At 38.6% G+C, this 12,711-nt stretch overlaps 1 protein-coding gene across 1 annotated transcript; it reads left to right on the top strand.

The window, feature by feature from the left end:
• The first annotated feature begins 8,023 nt into the window (after nt 1-8,023).
• On the top strand, nt 8,024-12,357 carry LOC110111505 (probable galacturonosyltransferase 4). Its single transcript, XM_020843416.2, has 9 exons — nt 8,024-8,261; nt 8,376-8,410; nt 8,535-8,576; nt 8,674-8,779; nt 8,945-9,126; nt 9,964-10,232; nt 10,327-10,684; nt 10,763-11,338; nt 11,904-12,357. The coding sequence occupies exons 1-9, from the start codon at nt 8,162-8,164 to the stop codon at nt 12,177-12,179; spliced, it is 1,944 nt and encodes a 647-aa protein (XP_020699075.1). The 5' UTR covers nt 8,024-8,161; the 3' UTR covers nt 12,180-12,357.
• Nucleotides 12,358-12,711: the final 354 nt, after the last annotated feature.

Here is a 12,711-nt window from a genome sequence, read left to right as displayed (position 1 = left end):
GCAACAGCTTGAGGGAGGCTGTGAAGTAATAACATATATTAAATCTGTGTAATTAGTATTCTTGTAATCACCACACGTGGCCTCTTCCTAGTGGCTGTCTAGCTTGCCTACATCTATATAAACTCCTGTATACCTACTGATTTAATATAAGAAATAATATTCTACTCTGTTTCAATCTCTCTTCTTCCCGAGCTCTACCTCACGTCATGGTATCAGAGCAGGCGCTCCCCTGACTTTTCTTTTTTCTTTTTCTTTCTTTTCCGGTCTCTCTTCTTTCTTCCTCCGATCCATCAGATCGTAGAGCTCCCCTCCTCAGCTTCATGGCGTCCTCCTCATCCAATGCGGACACCACCGAAGACAGACCCACATCCACCAACGTTCTTGATCAACAGCCAATTCCTCAACAGCTCAAGTTTCTCATGAGCAATATCAAAAGCGTCATCTCCAACACCCTCACCGCAGATAACTATCCCCTCTAGCGATCTCAAGTCCTCAAGATTTTCAAAGCCAACCGGTTCGATGGCTTTCTTGACGGAACTTGCCCATCCCCACCATCCACCGACCCTGCTTCCGTCCAGAACTGGGTCCTCATCGACCAAAATCTCGCCGCCGCGCTCTACTCGATTATCTCACCCAGTATACTACCCTATGTTCTTTCCCTAGAACACTGCTCTGAAATCTGGGACACCATCGCTCGCCGCCTTCAATCATCCACCCGTTCAAGAACCATACAACTACGTAATGAACTTCATCACGTCTCCATGAACAACCAAACTATGTCGCAGTACCTCCTCAGCATAAAAGCTCTCGTCGACGCAATTGCCGCGACCGGTTCTCCTCTTGATCCTGAAGAAGTCATCTTCTATACGCTCAATGGTCTTCCATCTAAATTTCAAGCTTTCAAGACTGCCATCAGGACAAACCTTCAGCCTTTAAGTCTTGATGACCTGTACACATTGCTGTGCAGCGAAGAGCTGAATCTCGTGCAAGAAGCCGCTAAGGATTTACAAAACTTGCAGATCTCCGATCCTTCTACAGCTCTTACGACCTACCGCGGCAACAACCGCGGCCGCTCCACCTCCAGAGGCAGATCGTCGATGACCACTCGTCCCGTCCGCACTCGTTCCGACAAACCCAATACAAGATCTATTACCTGTCAAATTTGCTCCAAACCGGGGCACTCTGCCCTCAAATGTTGGCATCGTCACGACCCAGCTTACACGGAAGAAAACTCCAAGACTGCTTTATTCACTCAAAATGACGCAACCAACCACAACGACTAGTTTCTTGACACCGGCGCCACCAGCCATCTCACTGCCGACCAATCTCAGATTCAATCCATTAAACCATACACAGGTAATCAGCAAATCACACTTGGCAACGGCAACCAAATACCTATTCAAAACTCAGGTAAAGGCATCTTGCCCACTCCCTCAGGTAACCTTCAACTGCAGCATCTCCTTCATGTTCCAAACTTGTCATTCAATCTCATTTCTATTCACCGGCTAACCAAGGACAACAACTGCACTGTTCTTTTTTCTGCTAACGGATTTCAAATCCAGGACTCGAAGACGGGTCGTTCTCTTCTCACGGGTCCATGCCGTGATGGCCTCTACCCCATTAGAACCGCAAGCCGTCTGTCTCAGCTCGCTCTCTTCTCCGCACAAGAAGTCTCCGATCTTTGGCATAAACGGCTCGGTCACCCAGCCCAAGCAACTATCTCTCCCTTACTCAAATACATCCCCTATATTTGTAATAAAAATAGCTCTCACTGCAATTCTTGTAGATTGGCCAAAAGCCAACGTCTGCCGTTCGTCCGCTCCATCAGCTCCACGACTCAACCGTTCGACCTCGTTCACTCCGACGTCTGGGGGCCAGCCCCAGTTACTTCTGTACAAGGCGCACGCTATTACATTTCATTTATTGATGATTTTACCAAATTTTGCTGGGTGTACCCATTAGTCAATAAATCAGATGCTTTTTTCAAATTTCTTGAGTTTAATTCTATGATTACTCGTCAGTTCAATGCTAAACTTAAAATTTTCAGATCAGATGGCGGAGGTGAATTCATAAATAACAAATTCTACAATCTGTTTAAACAGCACGGCATTATTCACCAATACACTTGTGCTCACACTCCTCCTCAAAATGGAGTTGCCGAACGCAAGCACAAGCACATTCTCGAAATCGTTCGCAGCCTTCTCATCGAAGCAAACATTCCCCGATCTCTCTGGGTTGAAGCACTTTTCACAGCCGTTTACTTAATCAACCGCACTCCTAGTCGCTCTACCCAAAATCTCAGCCCGTATCACATGCTATATCAAAAGCCAGCATCCTATGCTCACCTTAAGATTTTCGGGTGCCTATGCTACCCCTGGCTCAAACCTTACAATCCCTCCAAACTCTCCTCCCTATCCACTCCGTGCGTCTTCATTGGTTACGCCACAACTCAGAAAGGTTATCGCTGCCTCGATCCCAAATCCGGCCGCGTTTATGTCTCTCGTCATGTCGTTTTTAATGAAGCCAGCTTTCCTTACCAATCCACTACTCCTCAGCAAACCACCCTTCCGACCGACACCTCTACTCCTTCTCGTTCCAACTAATCTGCACAACTCCAGCAACAATACAACCACTCTTTCCTCCACTGCCACTCAGCCAATCTCTGTTGCAGCTCCCACTTCAATTGAATCCTTTCCCGACTCTCAAACTGGCTCCACTCCGGCCATAACCCCTCCACCCAGACATCACATGATCACACGCTCTAAGACTGGCACCTTCAAACCAAAAACAATTCTTAATCTCATTCACACGGACTCCAACAGCGTCACCGACCCAACCTCTTATTCTGAAGCCGCCCGATCGGAACATTGGCGAAGAGCTATGTCCGCTGAATTTCAAGCGCTTCAATCTCAAGGCACGTGGGATCTTGTCCCACCGTCACCGGACCAAAACGTTCTCGGGTGCAAATGGACGTTCCGCACCAAATACTTATCGGATGGAACCATCGCGCGGCATAAAACTTGCCTCGTCGCCAAAGGCTTTGATCAAGAACATGGGCTTGACTACAACGAGACATTTAGTCCCGTTGCAAAAATGCCCACTATCAGAATTCTGCTCGTCCTCGCTCTTCATCAAGGATGGAAAATCCATCAGTTAGACGTGTCTAACGCCTTTCTCCATGGCAATCTTCATCATACTATTCACATGAAACAGCCACATGGATTCACTGACGCAATTCACCCAACCTACGTCTGTCGCCTGAATAAGGCTCTCTACGGACTCAAACAATTGCCAAGGGAATGGTTTGCAACTCTCTCCGGTCACCTCATCACCTACGGTTTCAAGCTAAGTACATCGGATACCTCTTTGTTCATTTATAACAAGAATAAAATTACAATGTACTTCCTCGTCTATGTTGACGATATAATCTTAACAGGAAGTTGTCAAGCCGCTATCAACAATCTCATTGCCCATCTCAACTCCAGATTTCCAGTAAAGGACCTCGGCACTATTTCTCATTTTCTCGGCATACAGGTTGTTCACACCACCTATGGTCTTCATCTAAATCAAAGCCGTTTCGCTCAAACAATTCTCTCACGGGCAGGTATGCTTAATTGTAAACCGGTTTCTACACCATTTCAACTTAAATCTGCCAATAATCCATCAAGTTCTAACGCTTTTTCTAATCCTACTCTCTATCGTCATCTCGCCGGTTCGCTCCAATTTCTAACGATTACGAGGCCGGACATATCCTTCGCTGTCAATCGAATATGTCAGCACATGCAAAATCCCACCGTAGCCCACTTTGAAGCACTAAAACGTCTGCTGCGGTACCTACAAGGAACAATACATACCGGTCTTCCTTTGTTCCGGGGTACACTAACTCTGCAAAGCTACGCGGACTCGGACTGGGCAGGGGACGAAGTCGACAGGAAATCCACCACGGGCTACTGCAACTTCCTAGGATCATCTCTCATCTCTTGGGCAGTTAAAAAGCAAAATGTCGTCGCCAGATCCTCTACCGAAGCCGAATATCGTGCTCTCGCCACTGCCTCCGCTGAAATCATTTGGATCCGCAGACTTTTACAAGAGCTGAATACCAAACAAAACGATGCAACCACTCTGTTTTGCGACAACACCTCCGCAATTGCTCTCGCAAACAACCCGGTACTTCACGCGCGTACCAAGCATATCGAAGTGACTGCCACTACATTCGCAGCTGCATCAAGGATCACCATCTACAAGTTCATCACATATCCACTAAAGATCAGCTCGCAGATTTGTTTACAAAAGCTATTCCAGCACCCAGATTTCAATGGCTCACGGACAAGCTCGTTTCTTCCTCCGAAGCAACAGCTTGAGGGGGGCTGTGAAGTAATACCATATATTAAATCTGTGTAATTAGCATTCTTGTAATCACCACACGTGGCCTCTTCCTAGTGGCTGTCTAGCTTGCCTACATCTATATAAACTCCTGTATACCTACTGATTTAATATAAGAAATAATATTCTACTCTTTTTCAATCTCTCTTCTTCCCGAGCTCTGCCTCACGTCATAGAGAAGGCACTAGCAAGAATGAGCCATAAGAGCAAAAGACCATGGCAAGTTGAATCTAACATAATCTATGGGCCCAAAAAAACAACATGTTTGCTTAAATTCAAATATATGGGCCCATGATATTGAGCCCAACATATCTTAGTCTAACATGTAGCAACCATTTCTATCATCTATAAGGCGAATATTTCTATTTCACCATATGGCAATCAAGATAGTCTAAATAATTCTTTTTTTTTTAAGATAAAGTATTATCTTGTAAAATATAAACAACTAATTTTCCTTTAAATAATAATAATTGTATTTTATATACTATAGTTACTTACATAAATAAAAAAATTAATTTTTAGGCTTTGTTTGGAGAGCTTTCATACTACTTTTTTTTTTTTTATGCATATATAATTTATATTTGGTGATTATTTTTTATTGTTTTTAGTAAATTTTTATGTTAGAAAGCTACTTTTTAAAATAGCTTTAAAAATATTTACTTTATTTATAATAACATTTCTTTTAAGGGCAATAGAAGACATTTATTTCATAAATTTAACATCAATTAAACTTCACTAAAAATAATTAAATGAGGCCACACGCTCTAGTTCAGTTGAAGATAAACATAAGTAAATTCAAATATGCATTTAAAAGTAAAAACGTAAAAAATATAGCATATGAGAAATGAAATTTTCAGCACCAAGATAATTGTTATGATAATCATATGCATATAGTTGGGGTAAAATTTTTTTATGAATATCAAGTCTCAATCCCCCAAATCTAAAATAAATCAAAGGAGGTTAGGGCAAGGTGCGCTCAGTGGGAGAAATTATTCTGTAAGGAGCCCGGACGGGAAGAATCGTTCCGACTATGAGTGTATAGAGTGTGTACAAAAATTTGATACACACTGTGTACAAATTTGTACATCATGTTCAGATAGTTCTTCCCGTCAGAACTCCGTACATACTAATTTCTCCCTGGGTGAACGGCTGAGCATTTGATTAATGTTTGATTGAACTTGAGGACGAGGAAAAGAATCATGTAGCGCTGATTCAGCTCGAGTAACACAAACAGATCGCCGAGAGGGGAGCTAGGGAAATAATTAAATATTTATTTTGGCGACGGTTTTAATCTCTACTAATTTAAGCAGTTTTAAACTCCTGCAAATAGCAGCGGTTTACATCACTGTCAATAATATTCTATAGCACTAATTTTCGAGTCGCTATTATCAACTGCTCAGATTTTTATCATTTTTTTATCAAATCAAATTATAGTGAATGAGAGTTGTTCAATACTAGATTTTTAACTACTCACCCATTATTTCAAAAAAAAATATATATTTTTAAATAATATATTATGGCCAAAGAATAATTTTATTCTTTTTTTTATTTTGATTAAAAGTAAAATATTTAGTCAACTATTTATCTTAGAAGTCATGTTTTTTAGAAAGAACGAATATTGATTGCGAGACTAAATATTTTAATCATAAAATTTAATGAAAGTGGCTAATCATCTTTTCTTTGATCGCAAACATTTCGTACAAGTAATAATAACTCATCAAAATCATCATTAACTATTAAAACGACTTAGAAAAATACTTTCTCACTTTGAAAAAAAATAAAATAAATTGATATGTAATCACACCATTTAAAAAATTATGCTCATAACATAATTTATTTTAGTGGATGCCATACATTTTTAATGATGATGATCATAAAGCAAATAGATATTACAAATTAGTTGAAAATGCAATGACAAGGGAAAATACAAGAGGGATGCTAGCAATACGCGAACATAGCAATCCCGGCTCTGTTCCGGGTCGAGTTGTTGGGCCGCACGGTAAATAGTGAGAGCACGTGACACTAATTTACTGGCGTTTGAACGTAGAGCTACGTTAGTTGACGGTACCAAATAAAAATTCGTAGTAATGAGCCAAGGAATAAGGAACCCGAGGTGAACAATTTCTAAAGAGAAATATTATACGCCTAATTAAAAAAAGATTGCATTAAATGATAATTAAAAAATTTGTTTAAATTAATATGATTTTATTATCTTAATTTTATTGGACCTCTCTAAAAAGTGATCCTTATAATCTATTTCTCGCTGTTTTTGGGCAATGGATGCAATACCTTCTCACTTTTTAAAGAAAAAGAATAATATTTTAGGAATACTGCCAATTACTGAGCAGGTTCCATCAAAAATTAAATTCCCAATAAAAGGATTCAACTCAATAAACATATGGTTAAATTCATTGAAAAACTAATTTGAATGAATTTAAAGTTTTCTAATTTATTTTGAAACGAGTATAATATATAAGTAATTTTATTGCACTTATCTCAAAGTAAATTTAAAAAATTGTGAAGTCTATCATGATGAAAAATTTGATCAAGATATATTGTATTAGATCTAATTCTGCTCGTATATGATGTCCGACTCTACGGGGAGGCTAACTCTAAGAAAATGACCCAGGAATCTGTGTAAGAATGAAGAGAAGGATTCACGATCATTAATATGTTGTACAAGTACTCAAGATGGCAAAAGATCACAAATGCTCATCTTCACAATTTATTTATTGGGATACGACGACAACATAAAAAGATACATTTAGGGTTGTCAATATTTGACCTGACAAGGAAACCCGACCCAGAAAATCCGGGTTGGACCCGAGTCGATTTCAAAACGGGTCAGGTTCGGGTTCCCGGATTTGACCAGTTTGACTCAAACGAGTCGGGTTCGGGTTGCTGGGTCAACACACCAACTGTTATAAGAATTATACAAGTGTTGCGAAAAAAAATTCAACAAGTGTTGGCAAAGAGATAAACTTAGCTCAATTTATCGTTTGTTAGTATAAAAATTTATGGAATTATTTAAAAGGAATTTATTCAAAATAATAATGTTTAAAACATGTTATATAAATTTAAAATATCTTCAAATAACTTTAATCATATAAAAAATGGAAGCTAGATGGGGCATGGAAGTCAAATAAGCGAGTAACTAATTGTTAGTTATCCTTTACTTGACGTTCCACATGCACCGCATTTGACTAACATTTATCCATTGCAACTGCTGCGTGTTGTTTAAGACAAAAATATGTATGAATTTGGGTCATTATTATTACAAATAGAAAAAAAAAAACTTTTAAAATAATAATAATTCTATTTTTAATTTTTTATTCAAAATGAAATTATTTTTTTTATTCGAATGCTTGTTTCTAAAAATAAAAGCGAATAATTGACACGGATTAAGAGGGGTATAAAGTCGAATTTCCCTACCCAAATTAGGCTTTGTTTGTTTGAGCGTTTTTTTGCCTTCTCCGTTTTCGAAAACGGAGGAATTTTTTTTGTGTTGTTTGGTTCGTCAAATCACGTTCCCATTAACTTCTTTTTTTCATTTTTCTATCATTCTGAGGAAGCTTTTTATATATACTTCTCAGTTAGAAAACTCCTTTTTCTGAACTAATATCTTTTAAAACTGGCCTTAGCCTCCTCGCGGGCGGCGATTTCTCCTCGGATCGGTTTCTATCGGCTGTTTTATGTGAAGGAAAAAAGTTTTAGCTAGGGCAGTAGGTTTTCCGGCGAAGGGCTGCTACGGAATGAGCTGTTGCCGGTGAGCGTAAAGATGGTGAGCAGGAAGCCCGTTCTGCTTCTGCTTTGCCTCACAGTCCTCGCGCCCATCGTCCTCTACACCGAACGTCTTGCTACCTTCTCCAATTCCATTTGTAAGTTCATTCAATTGCACATGAATGTGCGAAAATTAGCCTTTCGATGTTTTGGTGAGTTGGGATCTCATTGCTGATTCTATGCTTTCTTGGTTTTTTTTTTTTGGGCTCCAGGGAAGAATGATTTCGAGGAAGAAGTCTCAAATCTGGTAAAGGAAAAATGAGTCGGCAAAGATTTTAAACTTCTTGCTAGTTGATTTGACATTTTCCCCTTTGTTAATCAAAGAAAACTAGTAATCTTTTTTTCGATATTTTCTTTGGATTTGCGCGCAGAATGTGAGGAACGAAGCCTCTAGACTAAACTCTGTCCATCAGGTAGTGTTATTGTTATGTTTTCTTCATGTTGTTAATTATAATATTTATTTTGTGAATTGTGGAAAATTTGTGACGTTTTGGTTGAAATCTAATGCAGGAACCCTCGGATGCGCTTGAAGAACCAATTGGAATATTTTTTTCTGATAATTCCAGTAATTCGGATCAGATCTCAGCCAGTGGAGTGGTTGAGACGAACATTGGAGGTAGGTTCCACTATCCCCTGTGTTAGTTTCTTGAAATTAGGGTTTATTTGGATTCTTATGTGAAATACTTAGTGGAATAAGGATTGGTAATAGGATTTTCTCAAAAAGTGAGTGATTATGATTTTTGGAGTTTTATGTTCTTTTTGCCATTTCGTAAATTTCCAGAACACAAAACCCGTGTGTTGTCAGCTGCTGAGGAGGTGATTGGCGTTAAGGAGGGTGTGATCAAACCTGTAACTGACAAAGAAAACCATCCTGATGATATTCGAAAACCCCAATTGGAGGATGGGAAAAGAGACGATGCTGCTAAGAAGACAAATAACACAACCCCTATCTTAGAAGAGCAGGTAATACGTCGACTAGGGTGACGATTGGTTTGTTTGTTAAAGAAATTAATTAAGATTTTCTTACTCAAGCTGTCAACAGCGGTCGTTTGGTTTTTATATATTGCCCCTGCAGGATCTGTGAAAATTTTTCTTTAATCTGATAGTTTTTTTTTTTTTTTTATGTCGCAGTATTGTTTCTGGGGTTTGTAGACTTCTATTCTTCATTTCTCTGGAATGAGTACTTTAACTAGTTTTTCCAAGAAAACTTCATATTTATTCAGTCTTTTCTCATCACTTCATGTGCTAGTTTGATGATTCAAATTTGATTTCCATCATGAATTATTTAGAGCAGGGAGCTCATAGTAATAAACATGGGGTGACCATCTTGTGTCATGGTTTTGGTGATGGAGTACATATGGCCATATGAGCATTGAAAACTTGGTGTTACTATTCTTCTATCTTTCGTTTTGTTTTCTTAAACGATATGATCATTTCATAAATATTTTATTAATTGTAAGTAGGACAAAAGTTCAATTATGATAGGACAAGAGATTGCAAATAAGGTTGGTAAGGACTAATTACAGATAGAATTCTGCATAGGAGCTAGGGGATATTTAGCATAAAAGATGGCATGGGCAGGGATTGAACTTGTAACTACTAACTTGAGATCCAGGTAGCATAAATCTGTTTTAGAGCATACATAGGATTTTGATTTGGCCACATAGTTTTGATTGAGGATGTTACACCAACTTGTCTAATTTTATTGTCAATGTTATTGGAGAAGTTTTTGTTGTAGGGAACGTGGTTCTTCACTTATTTAGAATTATATCCTCACTTTGATTAGAATTTTCTGGACAGATAAAGAAAAACGACAGAACAAATAAGATGACAGCAAAAACTGATATTCAGAATCATCAAACGACAATCACATATAAGCATAATTCTAAGCAAACAACATCTGATGCTATTGTTCGTCAGCTTAAAGATCAACTAATACAAGCACGAGTATATCAAGGTCTTGCATCAATTAGAAGCAACCCGCATTTGATTAGGGAGCTTCGTGTTCGGATAAGGGAAGTGCAACGAGCACTTGGTGAAGCTACTAAAGATTCGGAGCTATCAAAGAAGTAGGTGCTTTAAATTTTAGCATTCATTACACTAATGTGCTCTTCATTAGAGTGTTGGCTTTAAATAGATTTTACTTGGCATTGTGTGTTCTAGTGCTTATGAGAAATCAAGGGCATTGGAGCAGGTTCTAGTGAAGGGCAGACAAATACAAGATGATTGTTCTGCTATCGTGAAGAAGCTTCGTGCAATGCTTCAGTCTACTGAAGAACAGCTTCGAGCTCATAGGAAGCAGGCTATGTTTCTTAACCAACTTGCAGCAAAAGCCCTACCCAAAGGCTTGCACTGCCTTCCCTTGAAGCTTTCAATTGAGTACTACTCTTTAAATGCAAGCCAGCAGAGCTTTCCGAATCAACAGAACCTTGAAAACTCTGATCTCTATCACTATGCGCTTTTTTCAGATAATATATTAGCAGCAGCGGTGGTTGTGAATTCCACTGTGTTTAACGCCAAGGTGAGCACATGAAACCACAATCAGTTTTGGAGTATTTGTATGATAATTTCTATGAATCTTAATTTCCTTAACTTGCAGAAATCTGGGGATCATGTTTTCCACATTGTAACTGATAGGCTGAATTATGCTGCAATGAAGATGTGGTTCTTAGCCAATCCGCCTAAAAATGCTACTATTCAAGTTCAGAGTGTTGAGGAGTTCACTTGGCTAAACGCAAGCTACAGTCCCGTTCTAAAGCAGCTTCATTCTCAGAACATGATTGATTATTACTTCAAGACTCAACGTGGTAATTCTGATCCAAACCTGAAATACCGCAACCCAAAATACCTGTCGATTCTTAACCACTTGAGATTTTACCTTCCTGAAATCTTCCCAAAGCTTGAGAAGGTTGTGTTTTTGGATGATGATATTGTGGTGCAGAAAGATTTGACTGGACTTTGGGCAATTGATCTGAAAGGAAAGGTTAATGGTGCAGTAGAGACATGTGGAGAGAGTTTTCATAGGTTTGATAGATATCTCAACTTTTCAAATCCTATGATTACTAAAAACTTTGACCCTCGGGCTTGTGGGTGGGCCTATGGGATGAATGTCTTCGATTTAGCTGAGTGGAGGAAACAAAATATCACAGAAATCTATCACTTTTGGCAAAGAATGGTAAGCACAAATTCCTCCCACAGCTCCCTTATTTTTATGTTATGCTTTTGATGGCGCTTCTTAGTTAAGCTGTTTCCACGTCTTAAAAATTGCATGGATTATACGTTTGCATTGTTAAAAGATCACAAAGTAATTGACATCTTTTAAATTTAAAGGATAATGCTACATTAAAACACTCAAATAAAATCCCATTTTTTTGGATTTTATGCATTCTTGTGCATTTTTTTACATGCTTTAATAACTCGTATAAAATGGTTTTTAAGCATCTTCTCTCCGAATATTTTTTCAGAAAAATTACAGAATAATCTCTCATTTTTTTTGAGACATTGTTGTTGAAAACCCATGACAACTGCTTATCTTAGATTTCTCTAAATTACAACGCAAGCTAATCCTGTGTAGTCTTCTTAACTTATGCTTCATTTGGGATAACTTTTTAATTGCTTTTTAAAGCATCTTTCTAGTTTAAAAATTAAAATTTTTATACTAGAAAGTTGTTTTAAGAAACAGCAAAAAAGCCGTCCCAAACAAAGTCTTAGTACGGTGAACCGGTTTTTACTCTCTGCAGAACCAAGATAGAAGCCTGTGGAAGCTGGGAACTCTTCCTCCAGGTCTGATTACTTTTTGGAAGAGAACATTCATCTTGGACCGGTTCTGGCATGTGCTTGGCCTCGGTTACAATCCTAATGTGAACCAAAGAGATATCGAACGAGCAGCAGTCATTCACTTCAATGGAAATCTGAAGCCTTGGTTAGAGATTGTCATTACCAAATATCGCAACTATTGGTCCAAGTATGTCGATTATGATCAGGTTTATCTCAGGGAATGCAACATCAGCCCCTGAGTCCTTAATTTCCCAGCTTATATTCTTTCGAGTCCTCTGTTTCTTTGATCTACAATGAAATCTTTTAGTTTTACGAAACTATGTGCAGATATATTGTACATGATTTAGAGCTACTTCTGCAACTTTTTTGCTGTAGCAAAAGTATTTTTGTTGTCTCCTAACAGAATTGATAAGCTCATGTCTGCGTGCAGTGTATATTTAGGAAAGAATTCCGTTAATATCACCGAGTAAATGAAGAAGCTTTCAAAAATTTAATGCCCGTTGATGATAGCTGGAAAGAAATAAAAAAATGTGATCGTCCCCACATTGCCCAGCTGTCCACGTGAATTCCTTAGCTGTGCCTGAAATGGGGTCCGCACATGCGTTAGTAGATTAGCCGTCGGTGTCAAAGCCGTGCTCCTTTTATTATCCTTCCTCTTCTTGTTTCTTGTCGGCATTGGTGTTTCGTTAATTCTAATGTTATTATTGTTAAGGGCATCTTCAACGGGAAAAACTCATTTTTCACTTAAAAATACAGTAAAATTTTAAAATA

This window comes from Dendrobium catenatum, unplaced genomic scaffold, assembly GCF_001605985.2.
Source record: "Dendrobium catenatum unplaced genomic scaffold, ASM160598v2 fragScaff_scaffold_847, whole genome shotgun sequence".
Taxonomy (NCBI): Eukaryota; Viridiplantae; Streptophyta; class Magnoliopsida; order Asparagales; family Orchidaceae; genus Dendrobium; species Dendrobium catenatum.
The sequence above is the reverse complement of the archived record's forward strand: the minus strand, read 5'-3'. Positions and strand labels throughout refer to the sequence as shown.